This window comes from Seriola dumerili, unplaced genomic scaffold (assembly GCF_002260705.1).
Source record: "Seriola dumerili isolate Sdu_G_001 unplaced genomic scaffold, Sdu_1.0 BDQW01025465.1, whole genome shotgun sequence".
Lineage (NCBI taxonomy): Eukaryota > Metazoa > Chordata > Actinopteri > Carangiformes > Carangidae > Seriola > Seriola dumerili.
In genome coordinates, this window is record NW_019199720.1 from 37,097 (window position 1) to 58,982 (window position 21,886).

The 21,886-nt window shown below is 40.1% G+C and overlaps 6 protein-coding genes across 6 annotated transcripts; all 6 read right to left on the minus strand.

Moving 5' to 3' along the window:
* Positions 1-761: 761 nt before the first annotated feature.
* On the minus strand, positions 762-3,239 carry LOC111240247 (protocadherin alpha-8-like). Its single transcript, XM_022770211.1, has one exon. The coding sequence runs from the start codon at positions 3,237-3,239 to the stop codon at positions 762-764; it is 2,478 nt and encodes an 825-aa protein (XP_022625932.1).
* Positions 3,240-4,449: 1,210 nt separating this feature from the next.
* On the minus strand, positions 4,450-6,816 carry LOC111240249 (protocadherin alpha-8-like). Its single transcript, XM_022770212.1, has one exon. It carries the CDS (start codon positions 6,814-6,816, stop codon positions 4,450-4,452), a length of 2,367 nt encoding a protein of 788 aa, XP_022625933.1.
* A 958-nt stretch (positions 6,817-7,774) lies between these two features.
* On the minus strand, positions 7,775-10,144 carry LOC111240250 (protocadherin alpha-8-like). Its single transcript, XM_022770213.1, has one exon. The coding sequence runs from the start codon at positions 10,142-10,144 to the stop codon at positions 7,775-7,777; it is 2,370 nt and encodes a 789-aa protein (XP_022625934.1).
* A 182-nt stretch (positions 10,145-10,326) lies between these two features.
* LOC111240251 (protocadherin alpha-8-like) lies at positions 10,327-13,795 on the minus strand. Its single transcript, XM_022770214.1, has 2 exons — positions 11,436-13,795; positions 10,327-10,341 (listed from the first exon to the last, which is right to left on the minus strand). The coding sequence occupies exons 1-2, from the start codon at positions 13,791-13,793 to the stop codon at positions 10,327-10,329; spliced, it is 2,373 nt and encodes a 790-aa protein (XP_022625935.1). The 5' UTR covers positions 13,794-13,795.
* A 1,374-nt stretch (positions 13,796-15,169) lies between these two features.
* LOC111240252 (protocadherin beta-15-like) lies at positions 15,170-17,929 on the minus strand. Its single transcript, XM_022770216.1, has 2 exons — positions 15,578-17,929; positions 15,170-15,346 (listed from the first exon to the last, which is right to left on the minus strand). Exons 1-2 carry the CDS (start codon positions 17,927-17,929, stop codon positions 15,170-15,172), a joined length of 2,529 nt encoding a protein of 842 aa, XP_022625937.1.
* An 843-nt stretch (positions 17,930-18,772) lies between these two features.
* On the minus strand, positions 18,773-21,272 carry LOC111240253 (protocadherin alpha-4-like). Its single transcript, XM_022770217.1, has 2 exons — positions 18,912-21,272; positions 18,773-18,793 (listed from the first exon to the last, which is right to left on the minus strand). Exons 1-2 carry the CDS (start codon positions 21,270-21,272, stop codon positions 18,773-18,775), a joined length of 2,382 nt encoding a protein of 793 aa, XP_022625938.1.
* Positions 21,273-21,886: the final 614 nt, after the last annotated feature.

A 21,886-nucleotide genomic window follows, 5' to 3' on the forward strand; every position in this document is an offset into this window, starting at 1 on the left:
ATGATACTGAGGAGAAGAAGTGATGAAACTGAGCCCAAAGTTATCATCAGATAAAAACTCTGTATATCCGTCCACCCCAAAGAGACTCTGGTCAGATCAGTGGATTCCTGATAAGGTGGAAAACAATACATCCAGATTTCTAAAACAGAGTAGTGTGGTAAATAAAATCAGTTATTTGTACTAAATGGGCTGAAATACAAACCACAAGTTTGGTCCTTGAAATCAATCAATGGAATAGATAAAGCTTTAAAGGGGAAACCTATATTCTGGCTTGAAAACTGCTTAAATATGTCATCGGCGGCTGACCTTTGTCAGAGGCTTGGATGTCTAACTTGAAAACATCAGCTGTCTCATAGTCAGTTTGTCCGTTAACTCGAATCTCGCCTGTATTTCTGTCTAGGCTGAACAGCTCCAACACCTTGGAATTCAAGTGCGACTCTATCAGCACCATGGACGGCGCTATGAAATATGCTGTAATGTTGGTATTGATTTCTCTTGAAGTAGCTTAAAACTATTGCTTCAAACAAACATTTCCGAAGTTAAATTTAAAATCACCATGACCAATACACGCACAGCTATACGTAAGCACCAGTCAAAAGTTTGGACACTCCCTCCAAAATTTTCACTTTTACAGTATATCGATATCACCACGAAATAGTGTCATGTCAGTAACATAAATACATTTTCTTACTTTAAGAGAGGTGTAAGTGAATTAATGAGATTTAAATGAAAACGGCATGAAAAATTTGTGAACATTTACCCTAGTAGTAAATTGTTTTGTATGTTTCTAATCTTATCAGTTTGGAAGAAAATATCTTAACCCTTAGTAAATTCTCTGTGACTGCATGAAAGGTATTTTCAGTTAAAATCGAAACATGTCGTACCTCTTCAGATGTTCTCCTCCTGTCAGGAAGCACAAGTGTATTCGCATGACTTCCAGGGACAATAGTAGATCCTATACTCATTCTGGGTCCAACTAACATGTACCGTTTGTCTCCAGATCTGTACTGGATGCTGTGACACAGTGTCCCATCATAGTTAGTCTCTTGTAGATATTTAGAATTATAGTCTGTGGATTTTGAGCACTGCATTGCAATCAGCACGATGATACTGATGAGAAAAAGTGCTGAAACTGAGCCCAAAGTTATCATCAGGTAAAAAGTCACATTATTTTCCTCATCTGCTTTTGCTGAATTTTTCACATCAGAAGCTGCAAAAGCCTCTTTGGGCTCCACAAGTTTGACAATCACAGTAGCTGTTGCTGAGAGTGAAACGTTGCCATTGTCTTTGACAAGTATGACCAGTTTATGCTCAGCCTCGTCTGTCTCTGTGAATGAGCGAAGTGTTCTGATCTGTCCTGTATAACGGTCCAAACCAAAGAGACTGTGGTCAGTAACTTCCTGCAGTGAAAACAGTAACCAGCCGTTATATCCTATATCAGCGTCATAGGCTCTGACTTTAGTCACCAAGTGTCCTGCGTTCACGTTGCGGGGAATCTCCTCCACACCTTCAGCAGAACCGTTAGAGCTGAGTGGATACAGGATGACTGGAGCGTTGTCGTTCTGATCCAGAATGAATACGTTCACTGTGACGTTGCTGCTTAGTGACGGAGTGCCAGAGTCTGAGGCAACAACTTTGAACTGGAAAGTTTTCATTGTTTCAAAGTCAAAACTTTTTTGCGCGGTGATGTGTCCATTACTGGGATTTATATTTAGAAAAGAAAATATGTCATTTTGACTCCCTTCTCTCATAATATGATATGCAATAGCTGCATTGTCGTCTGCATCTTTGTCCGTTGCACTTACAGAGAATATCGACTTTCCAGCAACATTATTTTCTGACATGTAAAATTGTAAAGGATTTTGGGAGAATTTTGGAATATTGTCGTTTACATCTGATATATGAATGCTAAGACTTTTGAAAGTTGATAGGGGAGGTTCACCACCATCAGTGGCTTTTACTGTTATTTCATAACGTGACACCTCCTCTCTATCTAAAAAATCCTTAGTAATAACTGAATATATGTTCTCTTTGTATGATGGTTGCAATTGAAAAGGCACGTCTGAGGTTATACTTGAAATTATTTTTCCGTTAACACCGGAGTCTTTATCTCGCACACTCAGTAGCGAAATAACTGTTCCAGGCTTTGAGTCTTCAGACACTGTATCTGACAGTGATGTTACTTCTATTTCCGGTGGATTATCGTTAACATCTTTTATTTTTACAATGACCCTACACTCACCTGTCAGTGGAGGTGTTCCTTTATCTGATGCCTCAATATCCAGTTTATAAACATCGTTTTCTTCATAATCCACTACTCCTTTTACTCTAATCTCTCCAGTTAATTTGTCCAGTTCAAAAATGTCATAGACTTTTTTCTTAAGAGTTTTTCCAAGGCTGTATTCAATTTCACCGTTGGTGCCTTCATCTGGATCCGTGGCATTAATTTGAAATACTAAAGTACCGACTGCAACATTTTCTTGTATTTCAATTTGGTAAACGTCCTGACTAAATATCGGACGATTGTCATTAATATCTAGAACAATAATGGAAACATTCAGTGTGCCAGATCTAGGAGGTTTACCTCCATCAACTGCTGTAACCAGTAGTCTTTGTTTGTTCTTTTGCTCTCTGTCTAATGACTTCTTCAGTACTAAGAATGGTATTTTTTCATCATCGCTTTGACGGATATCTATTTCAAAGTGGTCATTTGAAGTTAAAGTGTATGTACGAATAGAGTTAATTCCAGCATCGGGGTCACGAGCAGTGTGTAGCTGAAATCGCTTTCCTGGTAACGTATGTTCTGCTATTTCAAATCTCTGCTGTTTTTCAGGAAAACTAGGAGTGTGATCATTTACATCGACAATTTCCACGACAACATAGTGTATTTCCAAAGGGTTTTCGACTATGACTTTTAGCTCCATCAGGCAGGCACCACTGCCGTGACAGAGCTCCTCTCTGTCGATATTCTTATGAACATAGAGAGCCCCATTGTTCTGGTTTACCTCAAAAAATATCTCCTTAGATTCAGAAACAACACGGAACCGTCGGTCAGACAAAGAGGTGATGTCAAGACCAAGATCCTTAGCAGCATTTCCAACAACAGTTCCTTCTTTAACCTCCTCTGGAATAGAGTACCTTATTTCTGCCAAAGCCCATTTTCCGAAAAAAAGCATTAAAGACAAGTAAAACGAAAAGCAAGAGGAGTTACTTGTTCTGGTTATTCCTTTAGTCCCCATCGTTATACAACAAAATATCGCTACATACAGAGAAGCCCGTTACTGCAAACTGTGATTATTTATATCCAACCCAGTGTGTACCGCATATTTACAAATAGCACAACGCAAGTCCATCAGATGCCGAGCTCCATTTAACTGCCTTCTCTCCTTCTTTCAGGGAGCAGACAAAAGCTTTGTGAGGGGAGGGACAAGGTATCCTATGGTCTCCCAATGTAATGCTGACACCCAGAGGACATTGGAGGAGTACTATGCTATATATTCCCCTAATTAAAAAAAAAACTTTAGCCAATGGTCATCTTATAGAGGCTACAATACGGTTTTCAAAATTTATATCTTTTCAAATTGTTTGTGTAAAAAGACAAAATGAGTACAATGTCTGTTGGTAAACTGTGGAAGGAGCATATTAGTTGAAGTGTCTACAATATCCTCCAGTTAATGAGCTTACATAAATTATGCTATTTATTAAGTTTCTTAATTAAATTTTGAATCCTTTTTCCCAGGAAAACAAAAAGCAAATGTGCTTCAGCACCATAGACAGAGATTTGAACCAGGCGTTTCACCTGAACAAAAGGAGTCCAGCCTCATGCACATAATTCACACAAAACAACCACAACACTTAGCATGTACTGTTGATTGTATTTTAGGATTTGGATAAATGTTTCTAAAATTATCACAGACAGGTGGCACGAACAGTTTTTTAATTCTCACATTCTAAGTTTTTTTCTCAAGAGTATTATGGACTGCGATCATACTCAAGAAAAGACTGTAGTCGTTCACATGGATGACAGAAGATACACTGTTTTATCTATTTTAAATCTTTGGTCCTCGTCACTTTATATTGTCTCGAAAATGACAAAGAATTCGAAAGTGTAGCAGGTACAAAGCAGAGGAAGAGTGTGTATCATCTCGACAACGCACAGCATAGAAAGCAAGCCTCTTCCTACACTGACTTACATAACCTACACAAAGCAGCAAACAATGTTGGGTGAATATTGTATCTCTAAATGAAGTCAGGCTAATGAGTAAAGATCCAAATAATAAGCATTAAACTTCTAATCAGACTTGTGAAGTGGTAGAGATCATGTCAAGTGGTTTGGTATTGTTCTTTGGACTAGGGGTTTTAGAAGGATAAAGAAGAGGAAATATGCCATAGAGCAGAGAGCAATGATGGAGCGTGATGCAGATAAACATGTTATATATCACATTGTTTTCAAGCTCTTACCTCTTCAGATGTTCTCCTCCTGTCAGGGAGCACTAGTGTATTTGCATGGCTTCCTGGGACAATAGTAGATCCTATACTCATTCTGGGTCCAACTAACATGTACCGTTTGTCTCCAGATCTGTACTGGATGCTGTGACACAGTGTTCCATCATAATTAGTCTCTTGTAGATATTTAGAAGTATAGTCTGTGGATTTTGAGCACTGCATTGCAATCAGCACGATGATACTGATGAGAAAAAGTGCTGAAACTGAGCCCAAAGTTATCATCAGGTAAAGAGTCACATTATTATCCTCATCTGCTTTTGCCGAACTTTTAACATCAGAAGCTGCAAAAGCCTCTTTGGGCTCCACAAGTTTGACAATCACAGTAGCTGTTGCTGAGAGAGAAATGTTCCCATTGTCTTTGACCAGTATGACCAGTTTATGCTCAGCCTCGTCTGTCTCTGTGAATGAGCGAAGTGTTCTGATCTGTCCTGTATAACGGTCTAAACCAAAGAGACTGTGGTCAGTAACTTCCTGCAGTGAAAACAGTAACCAGCCGTTATATCCTATATCAGCGTCATAGGCTCTGACTTTAGTCACCAAGTGTCCTGCGTTCACATTGCGTGGGATCTCCTCCACACCTTCAGCGGAACCGTTAGAGCTGACTGGATACAGGATGACTGGAGCGTTGTCGTTCTGATCCAGAATGAACACGTTCACTGTGACGTTGCTGCTTAATGACGGAGTTCCAGAATCGGATGCAACAATGTGGAACTGAAAAGTTTTCATTGTTTCAAAGTCAAAACTTTTTTGCTCGGTGATGTGTCCATTACTGGGATTTATATTTAGGAAAGACGTCATGTCATTTTGATTCCCTTCTCTCATAATATAATATGAAATAGCTGCATTATCACCCAAATCACGGTCCGTCGCGCTTACGGAGAATATCGACTTTCCAGCAACATTATTTTCTGAAATGTAAAATTGTAATGGATTTTGGGAGAATTTTGGAGTATTGTCGTTTACATCTGATATCTGAACGCTAAGAGTTTTGAAAGTTGCTAAGGGAGGTTCACCACAATCAGTGGCTTTTATTGTTATTTCATATTGTGACACCTCCTCTCTATCCAAAAATCTCTTCGTCACGACTGAATATGTGTTCTCCTTATAAGAAGGTTTTAATTCAAAAGGTACTTCTGATGTTATGCTTAAAATTATTTTTCCATTTAAACTGGAGTCTTTATCCGTCACACTAAGAAGTGAAATAACTGTGCCAGGCTTTGAGTCTTCAGACACTGTATTTGACAGTGATGTAACTTCTATTTCCGGCAGATTATCGTTGACATCTTTTATTTTTACAATGACCCTACACTCACCTGTCAGTGGAGGTGTTCCTTTATCTGATGCCTCAATATCCAGTTTATAAACATCGTTTTCTTCATAATCCACTACTCCTTTTACTCTAATCTCTCCGGTTAATGTGTCCAGTTCAAAAATGTCATAGACTTTTTTCTTAAGGGTTTTTCCAAGGATATATTCAATTTCACCGTTGGTTCCTTCATCTGGATCCGTGGCATTAATTTGAAACACTGAAGTACCGACTGCAACATTTTCTTGTATTTCAATTTGGTAAACGTCCTGACTAAATATCGGACGATTGTCATTACTATCAAGAACAATAATGGAAACATTCAGTGTGCCTGTTCTAGGAGGTTTACCTCCATCAACTGCTCTAACCAGTAGCATTTGTTTGTTCTTTTTCTCTCTGTCTAACGGCTTCTTCAGCACTAAGAATGGTATTTTTTCCTCATCGCTTTGACGGATATCTATTTCAAAGTGGTCATTTGACGTTAAAGTGTATGTACGAATAGAGTTAATTCCAGCATCGGGGTCACGAGCAGTGTGCAGCTGAAATCGCTTTCCTGGTAATGTATGTTCTGCTATTTCAAACGTTTGCTGTTTTTCAGGAAAACTAGGAGAGTGATCATTTACATCGGTAATTTCTATAGCCACGTAGTGTATTTCCAAAGGGTTTTCGACTAGGATTTTTAGCTCCATCAGACAGGCACCTCTGCCTTGACAGAGCTCCTCTCTGTCGATATTCTTATGAACATAGAGAGCCCCATTGTTCTGGTTTACCTCAAGAAATGTCTCCTTAAATCCAGTCACAACACGGAACCGTCGGTCAGTTAACGAGGTGATGTCAAGGCCAAGATCCTTCGCAACATTTCCAACCACAGTTCCGTCTTTAACCTCCTCTGGAATAGAGTACCTGATCTGAGCAAAAGCCTGCTTTCCGAAAAAAAGCAGTAGAGCCATATGAAACACAGACAAATAGTATTCTCTTGTTCGGCTGTATGTATCAGTCCCCATCATTATATTGTAACTTAGAGGAAACACAAGAAATATTGTAGCCAATGTCCAACGCACCGAGTATTGCACGATCACAAAAAGCACAACGTGAATCCATCGGCTAGCGTGCTGTATTCAAACCTTTGCCCTGCTCTGGATGGCAAACAAAAGCTTTTTGATGGGAGGGACAAAGCCTTTTATCGTTTCTCAATGTTACAGTGACACCCGCGGGCCATTGAAGGAACATCATAGACTAACCATATTCACTGCAACACTATGCAGCAAAATAAAAACGGGCATAGACGATCAACATAGACAAACACCTCTACAGTGTTTGTTGCTCTCTCTCTCTCTCTCTCTCTCTCTCTCTCTCTCTCTCTCTCTCTCTCTCTCTCTCTCCCTGTATGTGTTTTTATGTGGAAAGTATCCTTAAGTTGTTTGCTTTTGCGCATTGTACACTGAAGGTTAACCTAACGTTGTTATTGCTTGTGTATTACCCTCTTTTTGAAGACAAATTGCGATTTTTTTGTAGCAATGGAAATAAATCATAATTAAGATTAGGTATGAGTAATAAACGTTTCGATCAAATTTGTACAATGCAGCTCATACAACTCCACGACATAAACAGCACAAACAACAAGCCTTCCAATCAGTTACTGGTTACATTTTTGTTGACAGTTTAGAGCTGTTCACCTGTCAAAAACGTAAACTAAGTACTAAGTAGCTTAAGCATTTCAACACTGTGGACAGCGGTCACAAACAAAGGAAGGTTGTATTCTTTAAAATAAAGCATACAATATCAATTATTGTGGTTATTTCAAGTATTTGGCATTGAAATTGTGTCGAAAGGTAAGAGAAAAAGGTGGAGCAAAGCGTGTACCCTCTGCATTCTGGTACAGTCACTTTTAATTGATTTAATTAATTTAACAATTTTAATATTATTCAGTTTGTTTGTAAATTGTATTTGGTGGTGTTTGCTTTAAGGTCTTACCTCTTCAGATGTTCTCCTCCTGTCAGGGAGCACTAGTGTATTTGCATGGCTTCCCGGGACTATAGTAGATCCTATACTCATTCTGGGTCCAACTAACATGTACCGTTTGTCTCCAGATCTGTACTGGATGCTGTGACACAGTGTCCCATCATAATTAGCCTCTTGTAGATATTTAGAAGTATAGTCTGTGGATTTTGAGCACTGCATTGAAATCAGCACGATGATACTGATGAGAAAAAGTGCTGAAACTGAGCCCAAAGTTATCATCAGGTAAAGAGTCACATTATTTTCCTCTTCTGCTTTTGCTGAACTTTTCACATCAGAAGCTGCAAAAGCCTCTTTCGGCTCCACAAGTTTGACAATCACAGTAGCTGTTGCTGAGAGAGAAATGTTCCCATTGTCTTTGACCAGTATGACCAGTTTATGCTCAGCCTCGTCCGTCTCTGTGAATGAGCGAAGTGTTCTGATCTGTCCTGTATAGCGGTCCAAACCAAAGAGACTGTGGTCAGTAACTTCCTGCAGTGAAAACAGTAACCAGCCGTTATATCCTATATCAGCGTCATAGGCTCTGACTTTAGTCACCAAGTGTCCTGCGTTCACGTTGCGGGGAATCTCCTCCACACCTTCAGCAGAACCATTAGAGCTGAGTGGATACAGGATGACTGGAGCGTTGTCGTTCTGATCGAGAATGAACACGTTCACTGTGACGTTGCTGCTTAATGACGGAATTCCAGAATCTGACGCAATAACGTGGAACTGGAAGGTTTTCAGTGTTTCAAAGTCGAAACTTTTTAGAGCGGATATTTGTCCATTATCTGAATTGATGTTTAAAAATGCTGCAGTTTTAACTTGACTACCTTCATCTCTAACGATATTATAAGTTAAAGCCCCATTTTCATTCAAGTCTCTATCCGTGGCAGTAATGGAAAATATTGTTTTTCCTGGCACGTTATTTTCTCTCAGGTAAAATTCAATGGGATTATGCAAAAATTCTGGGTTGTTATCATTCACGTCTGATACATCAATAGTCAGAGTTTTTAATGTAGATAGGGGAGGCTGGCCACAGTCTGTAGCTGTTATTTCGATGTCATAATGCGAAATTGATTCTCTATCCAAACGATTTTTCAGAATTAACGAGTACATATTCTCTTGAAATGACGGTTTTAATTCGAAAGGCGCATTATCTGAAAGACTACATATGACTTTGCCGTTTAAACCGGCGTCTTTGTCTGTAATACTAATAAGAGAAATTACAGTTCCAGGTTTTGAGTCTTCAGATACCATCTTTGACAGAGATGTCACCTCTATTTCAGGTTTGTTGTCGTTTTCGTCTAGCACTTTGATGATTACAGTACAATCAGTACTCATCGGAGGTTGCCCTTTGTCAGTGGCGTGGACATTTAACTTATAAACGTCAACCTTTTCAAAATCAATTTGGCCTTTTACTCGAATTTCACCGGTGTCTTTATCTAAGACAAACATGTCATATATTTTCCGATCGATTTGACCACCGAGAAAATATTCAATATCTCCATTTACACCCTCATCCAGATCAGTTGCCTTCACCATAATTACACTTATTTCTGCATCCACATTTTCAGGTATAGTTACTGAATATACTTCTTGACTAAAAGTAGGGTGGTTATCATTTGAATCGAGGACTATGACAGTGACATTAAGAGTCCCTGATCTCGGTGGATTTCCACCGTCAACAGCTGTCAATATGAGTCTGTGCTCATGGTGCTTTTCCCGATCTAGAGATTTTTGCAAAACTAAGAATGGTACCTTATCGTCTCCTCTCTCTCGAATCTGTATGCTAAAATAGTCATTATGACTTAATTTATACACGCGTACTGTATTGATGCCAACATCTGGATCGTGAGCAGTTGGTAACTGAAAGCGTTTGCCAGGAACAGTGGACTCAGAAATTTCTAATAAATGTTCTTCCTCCGGAAAACTGGGTGAGTTATCGTTTGCATCAATCAGTTCCACCGCCACATAATGTATTTCCATGGGGTTCTCAGCTACCATTTTCAAATTTATTAAACACGGCGAAGTGCTTTCACAGAGCTCCTCTCGGTCAATATTTTTATGGACATATAACACGCCATTGTTCCGATTGACATCAAACTGTGCATCTTCAGTTCCAGAGACAATACGAAACCGTCTGTCCTCCAATGAGCTGATGTCCAATCCTAGATCCTTGGCGACATTTCCAACAACAGATCCTATTTTTACTTCCTCTGGGACTGAATATTTTATCTGAGCTGAACCCCGCTCCATACAGCTCAGCAACACAGAAAATCGGAAGGCTACCCACCAGTAGTGTATTCCTCGTCTTTGTCCTCCGGCTCCCATCGTTTCAGCTTGGATTAATATTGATATTATTATAGCCACTCACAATCCTTACGAAACAGGAAATTGCCTAATAAGCAAAATATACTGTGGAAATGTGTCTCATATTTTCGGTTTAACTATGTACAAATGGAAAAACGGCAACACTCGTTTGTCTTGAGGATACACTGTCTCCCGTCTAGTCACTAGAACAAAACCTCCTAGGAAAGGGCAGGGCCAACAGCATAACACAACAGTTTATGCTGATATGACACTGACACCTTGTGGAAAGAACACATTGTGAGCTATTTTAAACCAACTTGCGATATAAAAGAAGATACAAATGTGTTTGCAAATTGTAGTTTCTAAACAACAATTGATGTATAATTTGCTGAACATGTTTGAATGCAGCTTATACAGTTTTAGTTTTGAATGACGTACATTTGTACTAATCCAGGAAGTTATTTACCCTGAATTTCTGTATAGTATGACAACCTTTGATAGTGTGATAGTATGATAATTTAGTCTGTTTTACATTATCGTTTCTTGATGGTGCAGTATCAACAACAGTGTAATGTAATGGATACTATTTATGCAAATCTGAAGAATACGCTAATGGACCATCATAATGCAAATATAGGGGAACCACCAGATTCCTGGAAAGGTGGATAAGATGCATCCACATTACTAAAGCACAGTATTGTGATAAGTAACAAACTCTGATTTTTGGCAAATGGGCTAAAATAGAAAACACAAGCTTGGCCCTTGAAATCCACAAGTGTAATGCAGGACTCTTGATAACGAAACTTACATTCTATCTTGAAAATCCCTTTAATATGACTGAACGTGACTCACTGTCAGTGCATTGGACGGTGACATAATATGTGGCTTTATATTAGTAGATTTTCTCGTGGAGTAGCTTAACGATATTACAAACAAAAAGACGTATCCAAGCTTAAAATCAAATCCCAACTTAAAATCACCTAAATGTGACCAATGCCACCAAAACTACACTTCAGCACCTTGGACAGCGCTCGGGCATTAACCATCGATTGTGCCATCAAATATGGTGTCATGTTAGTACCCTGAACACATTTTCTTTTTCTAAGAGAGGCATAACTGACAGTGATAAGACTGAAATTAAATCGGTATGTAGCATATCAGAACCTTTATTCTACGTATTGAACATTAATTGTTTTACATGTTTCTAAAGGTCATCTTCTCTGTTTGGGAGGCATGATCTTGATGTAAGCCACAGTAAAGACTCTGAGAGCGCATGAATAATATCTTCGATTAAAATCGAAAAACGTCTTACCTCTTCAGATGTTCTCCTCCTGTCAGGGAGCACTAGTGTATTCGCATGGCTTCCCGGGACTATAGTAGATCCTATACTCATTCTGGGTCCAACTAACATGTAGCGTTTGTCTCCAGATCTGTACTGGATGCTGTGACACAGTGTCCCATCATAATTAGCCTCTTGTAGATATTTAGAAGTATAGTCTGTGGATTTTGAGCACTGCATTGCAATCAGCACGATGATACTGATGAGAAAAAGTGCTGAAACTGAGCCCAAAGTTATCATCAGGTAAAAAGTCACATTATTATCCTCATCTGCTTTTGCTGAACTTTTCACATCAGAAGCTGCAAAAGCCTCTTTGGGCTCCACAAGTTTGACAATCACAGTAGCTGTTGCTGAGAGTGAAACGTTGCCATTGTCTTTGACCAGTATGACCAGTTTATGTTCAGCCTCGTCTGTCTCTGTGATTGAGCGAAGTGTTCTGATCTGTCCTGTATAGCGGTCCAAACCGAAGAGACTGTGGTCAGTAACTTCCTGCAGTGAAAACAGTAACCAGCCGTTATATCCTATATCAGCGTCATAGGCTCTGACTTTAGTCACCAAGTGTCCTGCGTTCACATTGCGGGGAATTTCCTCCACACCTTCGGCAGAACCATTAGAGCTGAGTGGATACAGGATGACTGGAGCGTTGTCGTTCTGATCCAGAATGAACACATTCACTGTGACATTGCTGCTTAGTGACGGAGTTCCAGAGTCTGACGCAACAACGTGGAACTGGAAAGTTTTCAGTGTTTCAAAGTCGAAACCTTTTAGAGCGGATATTTGTCCATTTTCTGAATTGATGTTTAAAAATGCTGCAGTTTTAACTTGACTACCTTCATCTCTAACGATATTATAAGTTAAAGCCCCATTTTCATTCAAGTCTCTATCCGTGGCAGTAATGGAAAATATTGTTTTTCCTGGCACGTTATTTTCTCTCAGGTAAAATTCAATGGGATTATGCAAAAATTCTGGGTTGTTATCATTCACGTCTGATACATCAATAGTCAGAGTTTTTAATGTAGATAGGGGAGGCTGGCCACAGTCTGTAGCTGTTATTTCGATGTCATAATGCGAAATTGATTCTCTATCCAAACGATTTTTCAGAATTAACGAGTACATATTCTCTTGAAATGACGGTTTTAATTCGAATGGCGCATTATCTGAAAGACTACATGTTACTTTTCCGTTTAAACCAGCGTCTTTGTCTTTAATACTAATAAGAGAAATTACAGTTCCAGGTTTTGAGTCTTCAGATACCATCTTTGACAGAGATGTCACCTCTATTTCAGGTTTGTTGTCGTTTTCGTCTAGCACTTTGATGATTACAGTACAATCAGTACTCATCGGAGGTTGTCCTTTGTCAGTGGCATGGATATCTAACTTGTAAACGTCAACCTTTTCGAAGTCAATTTCGCCTTTTACTCGAATTTCGCCAGTATCTTTATCTAAGACAAACATGTCATATACTTTAGGGTCAATTTCCTCACCGAAAAAATACCCAATATCTCCATTTACACCCTCATCCAGATCAGTTGCCTTCACCGTAATTACACTTGTTTCCGCGTCCACATTTTCAGGTATAGTTACTGAATACACTTCTTGACTAAAAATAGGGTGGTTATCATTTGAATCGAGGACTATGACAGTGACATTAAGAGTCCCTGATCTCGGTGGATTTCCACCGTCAACAGCTGTCAATATGAGTCTGTGCTCATGGTGCTTTTCCCGATCTAGAGATTTTTGCATAACTAAGAATGGTACCTTATCGTCTCCTCTCTCTCGAATTTGTATACTAAAATATTCGTTTTGACTTAATTTATACAGGCGTACTGTATTGATGCTAACATCTGGATCACGGGCAGTTGGTAACTGGAAGCGTTTACCTGGCAGTATGGACTCAGGTATTTCTAATATTTTTTCTTCCTCCTGAAAACTGGGTGAGTTATCGTTTACATCAATGAGTTCCACCACCACATAATGTATTTCCATGGGGTTCTCAGCTACCATTTTCAAATTTATTAAACACGGCGAAGTGCTTTCACAGAGCTCCTCTCGGTCGATATTTTTGTGCACATATAACACGCCATTGTTCCGATTGACATCAAACAGTGCATCTTCAGTTCCAGAGACAATACGAAACCGTCTGTCCTCCAATGAGCTGATGTCCAATCCTAGATCCTTGGCGACATTTCCAACAACAGATCCTATTTTTACTTCCTCTGGGACTGAATATTTTATCTGAGCTGAACCCCGCTCCATACAGCTCAGCAACACAGAAAATCGGAAGGCTACCCACCAGTAGTGTATTCCTCGTCTTTGTCCTCCGGCTCCCATCGTTTCAGCTTGGATTAATATTGTTATTATTATATCCACTCACAGTCCTTACCAAACAGGAATTTGCCTAATAAGTAAAATATACTGTGGAAATGTGTCTCATATTTTCGGTTTAACTATGTACAAATGGTATAACGGAAACATTCGTTTGTCTTGAGGGTACACTGTCTCCCGTCTAGTCACTAGAACAAAACCTCCTAGGAAAGGGCAGGGCCAACAGCATAACACAACAGTTTATGCTGATATGACACTGACACCTTGTGGACAGAACACATGGTGAGCTATTTTAAACCAACTCGCCATATAAAAGAAGATACAAATGTATTTGCAAATTGTAGTTTCTAAACAACAATTGATGTATAATTTGCTGAACATGTTTGAATGCAGCTTATACAGTTTTAGTTTTGAATGACGTACATTTGTACTAATCCAGGAAGTTATTTACCCTGAATTTCTGTATAGTATGACAACCTTTGATAGTGTGATAGTATGATAATTTAGTCTGTTTTACATTATCGTTTCTTGATGGTGCAGTATCAACAACAGTGTAATGTAATGGATACTATTTATGCGAATTTGAAAAATGGGCTAATGGACCATCATAATGCAAATATAAGAGAACCACCAGATTCCTGGAAAGGTGGATAAGATGCATCCACATTACTAAAGCACAGTATTGTGATAAGTAACAAACTCTGATTTTTGGCAAATGGGCTAAAATAGAAAACAAGCTTGGCCCTTGAAATCCACAAATGTAATCCACGACCCTTGACAACGAAACTTACTTTCTGTCTTGAAAATCGCTTTAATGTGACTGAACGTGACTCACTGTCAGTGCGTTGGATGGAGACATAAAATGTAGCGTTATACTAGTAGATTTCCTCGTGGACTAGCCTAACGATATTGCAAACAAAAAGACATATCCAAGCTTCAACTCAAATCCCAACTCAAAATCACCAAAGTGTGACCAGTACCACCAAAACTACACTTCAGCACCTTGGTCAGCGCTCGGGTATAAACCATCGATTGCGCCACCAACTATGGTGTCATGTTAGATTAGATTAGATTAGATTAGATTAGATTCAACTTTATTGTCATTGCACAGAGTACACGTACTAAGACAACGAAATGCAGTTAGTATCTAACCAGAAGTGCAAAAGAGCAGTTAAAGTGCAAGTGTGTGCTGTACAGGTATGTAAAGTGAGGGTGTGCATAAGTAAAGTGGAGATGTGCATATGTAGGGTACAATAAATTACACTGTGAATTACAATGAATTACAATGATGAGGTGGCGAAATACAATGAAGAGGTAGCGGGAATAAATACAGTGAGTGCTAGACAATGAGTAGGGACGGTTCAGAACAGTTCAGTGCAGGGTTAGGTGGCTGAGGGGGTTGGTGTGGCAGTCACAGTCTCTGGGTTGTGTGTGTGGGGGGGGGGACACCGGGGTTGTGAGTTCAGCAGGGTGACCGCTGCAGGGAAGAAGCTTTTCCTGAACCTGCTGGTCCTGGAGCGGAGAACCCTGTAGCGTTTCCCTGAGGGGATGTTAGTACCCTGAACACATTTTCTTTTTCTGAGAGAGGCATAACTGACATTGATAAGACTGAAATTAAATCGGGATGTAGCATATCAGACTTTTTGTGTGTACGTAGAGAACAGTAATTGTTTTATATGTTTCTACAGGTTATCTTGTCTGTTTGGGAGGCATGATCTCAATGTAAACAGCAGTAAAGATTCTGAGAGTGCATGAACAATATCTTCAATTTAAATCGAAAAACGTCTTACCTCTTCAGATGTTCTCCTCCTGTCAGGGAGCACTAGTGTATTCGCATGGCTTCCCGGGACTATAGTAGATCCTATACTCATTCTGGGTCCAACTAACATGTAGCGTTTGTCTCCAGACCTGTACTGGATGCTGTGACACAGTGTCCCATCATAATTAGCCTCTTGTAGATATTTAGAAGTATAGTCTGTGGATTTTGAGCACTGCATTGCAATCAGCACGATGATACTAATGAGAAAAAGTGCTGAAACTGAACCCAAAGTTATCATCAGGTAAAAAGTCGCATTATTATCTTCATCTGCTTTTGCTGAACTTTTCACATCAGAAGTTGCAAAAGCCTCTTTGGGCTCCACAAGTTTGACAATCACTGTAGCTATAGCTGAGAGTGAAACGTTCCCATTGTCTTTGACTAGTATGACCAGTTTATGCTCAGCCTCGTCTGTCTCTGTGATTGAGCGAAGTGTTCTGATCTGTCCTGTATAGCGGTCCAAACCGAAGAGACTGTGGTCAGTAACTTCCTGCAGTGAAAACAGTAACCAGCCGTTATATCCTATATCAGCGTCATAGGCTCTGACTTTAGTCACCAAGTGTCCTGCGTTCACGTTGCGGGGAATCTCCTCCACACCTTCAGCAGAACCGTTAGAGCTGAGTGGATACAGGATGACTGGAGTGTTGTCGTTCTGATCCAGAATGAACACGTTCACTGTGACGTTGCTGGTTAATGACGGAGTTCCAGAGTCCGACGCAACAACGTGGAACTGGAAGGTTTTCAGTGTTTCAAAGTCAAAACTTTTTAGAGCGGATATTTGTCCGTTTTCTGAATTTACATTGAGGAAAGATGTCATATCACCCTGCAGCCCGTCACCTCTTATAATACGGTATGTTATTGCTGCATTTTCATTCAGATCATTATCAACAGCAGTTACAGAATAAATTGATGCCCCCGGAGCATTGTTTTCTACCAAATAAAGTTCAACTGGATTCAGACTAAAATCTGGTCTGTTATCATTTACATCTGACACCTGAACACGCAAAGTTTTTGCAGAAGAAAGTGGAGGGACCCCACTGTCAGTAGCTGTTATCGTGATGTCATAATGGGACACAGTTTCTCGGTCTAAACGTCCTTTTGTTACAAGAGAATACATGTTCTCCTCAATGGATGGCATCAAATCAAAAGGAACATTATTCGAGATTTTACAAATAACTTTTCCATTAACACCCGAATCTATGTCCGTGACACTGATGAGAGATATCACAGTGCCAGGCTTTGAATCCTCGGGGATGACGTTCGACAATGATGTTACTTCAATATCTGGCTCGTTATCATTCACATCTTTAATTTTTATCACAACTCTGCTTTCGGCTGTCCAGGGTAGCTGACCCTTATCTGAAGCCTGTAAATCTAGTCTGTATATCTCCGTGTCCTCAAAGTCCACTTTTCCTTTCACTCGAATCTCGCCAGTGACACTGTCTAGTTCAAAGGTATCGTGCACTTTTTTCTTTTGTGTTTTTCCAAAGGAATATTCAATTTCGCTGTTCAAACCTTCATCTAAATCTGTAGCGTTTAATTGTATTACAAGAGTTCCTATCAGGGCATTTTCATCTAATGACACACTATATGTATCTTTGCTGAAAACAGGGCGATTATCGTTTGCATCTAGCACAGTGATAGTTAAATTAAGGCTCCCGGATTTGGACGGACTACCCCCATCAAGCGCCGTTAACACTAACCGATGTTCTGCCTTTTTCTCTCTGTCCAGGGGCTTTTTCAGCACTAAAAACGGTATCTTGTCCTCCCCACTGTCTCTCACTTCTGTATCAAAAAAATCATTTGTGTTCAACTTATATAATCGAACTGACTGTGTACCAACATCAGGGTCTCTGGCGGCATGAATTTGGAAACGAGTGCCTGGAGGAGTATGCTCTGCTATTTCCAGTCGCTGCTCGTTTTCTGGAAAAGTCGGTGAATGATCATTAACATCTGTTATTTCAACACCAACATAATGTATTTCCAGTGGGCTTTCAACAACAATCTTCAGGTTTATCAGACAAACCTTGGTTCCATCACAGACCTCCTCACGGTCCATAATTTTTCCAACATACAAGACTCCATTGTTCTGATTTAACTGAAACAGAGCATGATTTGGACCCGAAACAATACGAAACCGCCTGTCTGTCAAGGTGCTAGTGTCAAGACCTAAATCCTTGGCAACATTTCCAACAGGCGATCCCACTTGCACTTCTTCTGGGACAGAGTATTTTAGCTGAGCCACAATCCGCTCCACAAAGCACAGCAACAAAATCCCGGCAACCCACCAGCAGTTCACTCGGCGTCTTTGTCCTCGTCCTCCCATTGTAAAGCAAATAAGGCTGTTTTCTTTGAGGTATATACAATGATCCAGTTGCTCATCGAACCAGTCGAGTTAGATTAATTTCACCATTCTCTAATAGTAGCATTCACACATAGATATTAACCACTTTTCATATTACTTGATACATAGTCTACGATGTGAGCATACCACCCCTATCAGAGATGATGCAGTGATGGGCAGGGCCTGTGCAGATTGAGCAACACAACCATTATCTAGGCTACACTGACACCATATGACCACGGGGCTACAATACCATCCGAAATCTTAAGTGTTTTACTCCCCAACCTCCTTTGCTTGGGGCCTCTATTACAATATATGCTGTCCATAGTCCAATAAAAAAGGTCAATCGATGACCTAATTAAAATCTCATCCAAAGTGACTTCACTCTGTGAAGTTTAAGGTCTGCCTCTTCCAGCAAGTCACCGACATCTTTTGTATGTTTCTCAGCACCCTCCAATCAGGGTGAGTAATCAATGAGCCAAACAATAACACTTGAATTATTATGCATTGTTTACATGTGTTGTTAATGGCATGTAACCTCGTCAACTTCAAATTATCTCGGAGTAACTTAAGTGATGCACTATAGAACAGGAGACACGCACTGAAAATCTGGTCCACAACTATATTTTGTTCAATACACTATGGATTCACTTTGATCAAAACTAAATATGTGTCTGGATATAGGGATTCTAAGTGAATGTGGAACACAAACTTTATTCAGCACAACAGGTCAAATGATTATTCACTTGGGTCTGTCTGCTACTAACTATACTGCTAAGAAAAAGAAATTTAAATAAATAGTGGGGAAAAAACGAGAGCAAAACTTCAGCACCATGGATAGTGACACTTCACACCAACAGAGTCAAAAGAGAAAAGAAAAACATAAAAGGAAAAGAATATATGAACTTTCAATAATAGTGTGTCAAAGCACACCATGTCATATGGGTAATTAAAAAACATTTACCTCTTCAGAAGTTTTCCTCCTGTCAGGGAGGACTAGTGTATTCGCATGACTGCCCGGGACTATAGTAGATCCTATACTCATTCTGGGTCCAACTAACATGTATCGTTTGTCTCCAGATCTGTACTGAATGCTGTGACACAGTGTCCCATCATAATTAGTCTCTTGTAGATATTTAGAAGTATAGTCTGTGGATTTTGAGCACTGCATTGCAATCAGCACGATGATACTGATGAGAAAAAGTACAGACACTGATCCCAACGTTACAATCAAATAAACTATGATATTATTTTCTCCTTGGTCGTTTCCCTTACTGACAACGTCAGAAGCTGCAAAAGCCTCTTTTGGCTCCACAAGTTTGACAGTGACAGTAGCTGTTGCTGAGAGTGAAACGTTGCCATTGTCTTTGACCAGTATGACCAGTTTATGCTCAGCCTCGTCTGTCTCTGTGAATGAGCGAAGTGTTCTGATCTGTCCTGTATAACGGTCCAAACCAAAGAGACTGTGGTCAGTAACTTCCTGCAGTGAAAACAGTAACCAGCCGTTATATCCTATATCAGCGTCATAGGCTCTGACTTTAGTCACCAAGTGTCCTGCGTTCACGTTGCGGGGAATCTCCTCCACACCTTCAGCAGAACCGTTAGAGCTGACTGGATACAGGATGACTGGAGCGTTGTCGTTCTGATCCAGAATGAACACGTTCACTGTGACGTTGCTGCTTAGTGACGGAGTTCCAGAATCTGACGCAACAACGTGGAACTGGAAATTTTTCAGTGTTTCAAAGTCAAAACTTTTTAGCGCTGAAATCGTGCCATTGGCTTCGTTCATGTTTAAAAAGGAGGTTACAGTTGGCCCCGGACTCTTTCGGTCAAGTGAATATGTGACTGCTGCATTTTCACCTCCATCAGCATCTGTTGCGCTCACTGAAAAAAATGACATCCCGGCCTTGTTATTTTCAGGCACATAAAAAGTATATGGGCTTTCAGTGAACAAAGGACTGTTATCATTAACATCAAGCACATCTACTTGAATCACCTTCGTAGATGAAAGGGAGGGGCTCCCCAAGTCTTTAGCCGTTATTGTAATGTCATACATATGTATTGTTTCCTTATCCAAGAAATCATTGGTGACCAAAGAGAATGACTGTCCGTCAGGAGATGGCTTTAAGTCAAAAGGTAAATGTCCGGGCACACTGCAGACCACCTGTCCATTCACACCTGAGTCAAGGTCCGTCACACCCATCAACGCTACCACCGTGCCAAGAGGTGCATCCTCTGGAATTCGACTTGAAAGGGATGTGATCTCTATTTCGGGTTGGTTATCATTCACATCTTCCACTCTAACAACCACGTTGCATTGTGTGGAGAGAGACACGGCACCTTTGTCCGCAGCCAGCACCTTAATCTCATAGACTTGCTTTTCCTCGTAATCAAGGCCTTCTTTCACTGTTAGTTTGCCAGTTCTGCTATCCAGATCAAACGGGTCAGATGAGAGTCCTCTAAGTTTACTCCTTAAAGAATATTCTATCTCACCGTTCATTCCCTCATCCGAGTCAGATGCATTTACTATCAACAGGAATGTCCCTGGAGGTGCGTTTTCCTTTATTGTTATGGTGTATTTCTGTTTATCACACACCGGTGAGTTGTCATTTATATCAGACACAATAACAGTGATATTAATTGTACCAGATTTTGATGGTTTTCCTCCGTCTGTAGCTGTTAATAGTAACCAGAGTTGAGCAGTCTGTTCTCTATCCAAAGGTCGTTGTAAAATCAGGAACGGAACTTTTCCGTCCTCCCCAAATTCCTCCGTTTCCAGGCGAAAATACTGGTTATGGTTTAGCTTATATGACTGTAAGGAATTCAAACCAACATCCAAGTCGTGGGCTCCTTCCACTTGAAATCGCGATCCAACTACGGAGGACTCCAGCACCTCTAATGTGTAGTTTTCTTCGGGAAATCTCGGCGAATTGTCGTTTACATCGAGTATTTCTATAATTACCTGGTGCATTTCCAGAGGATTTTCTACAACTGCTTTCAGATTTGTGATGCATGGAACAGTTTTTGCACATAGCTCCTCTCTGTCTACTCTCTGGTTGACTAACAAAACTCCATCTCTCGGATTTACCTTAAACAGATCCTGCTTTGTTCCTGACACGACGCGAAGATTTCTGTCCGTCAGTCTTGCAAGATCTAACCCAAGGTCTTTGGCCACATTCCCAACTGCCGCCCCTGATTTGAGTTCTTCCTGAATGGAATACCTTATTTGAGCAGCGATACCTTCCAATTTAATCCCAATCAAGAGTACCAGACAAAAGAAAATCCACATATCCAGCCACTGTCCTCTGATGCCCGTTATCGCCATGTTTTGGGAAAAAACCTTTTAATCCACAGTCTTAAATCCGTCAGCAAGATTCTTGTAGGATTTTTAGTTTCCTGTTAGGGATAATAAACAAGAAAGGCCTGCGAGAACCATCACCATCATTCTAGCAAAAGGATGAAGGCTGTTCAGTCGGTTCTTTCAACCCCTGTCGTTGGGTTGTTACTGAATGTACATGCATAAAAGATGCATCCCTCACACAGAAAACCATTGTAGTGATATGTAGTGTAACAGCACCACCTTTTGTTACTGCAGCGTTGCTGATAAAAGGGTTCCTTCCAGTTTAATAAGTGTTTTCTCCGAAAAACCATCCCGAATGTGCATTTAGGCAGTACGTTGAAGTAGAAATTATAATCACACCATTTATGAGAATGGTCTTTAAAATTTTAATATGAACGTGGGTGTTAAAGGATGAGTCTTACAAGCCGATCCTGAAAATCACAATTAATGAGTGTAGCTAAGAGTTGGTCTTCTTTTTCCAAAAGTCCTATTTCAAGTTGCATGCTATTTTATTGTGCCCCGCTGTATTATAGTACATGTTTCCCACAAATAGCTGGTAAATATTTGTCATCAAAATCACTGTGGTTAAAACAGTTGAC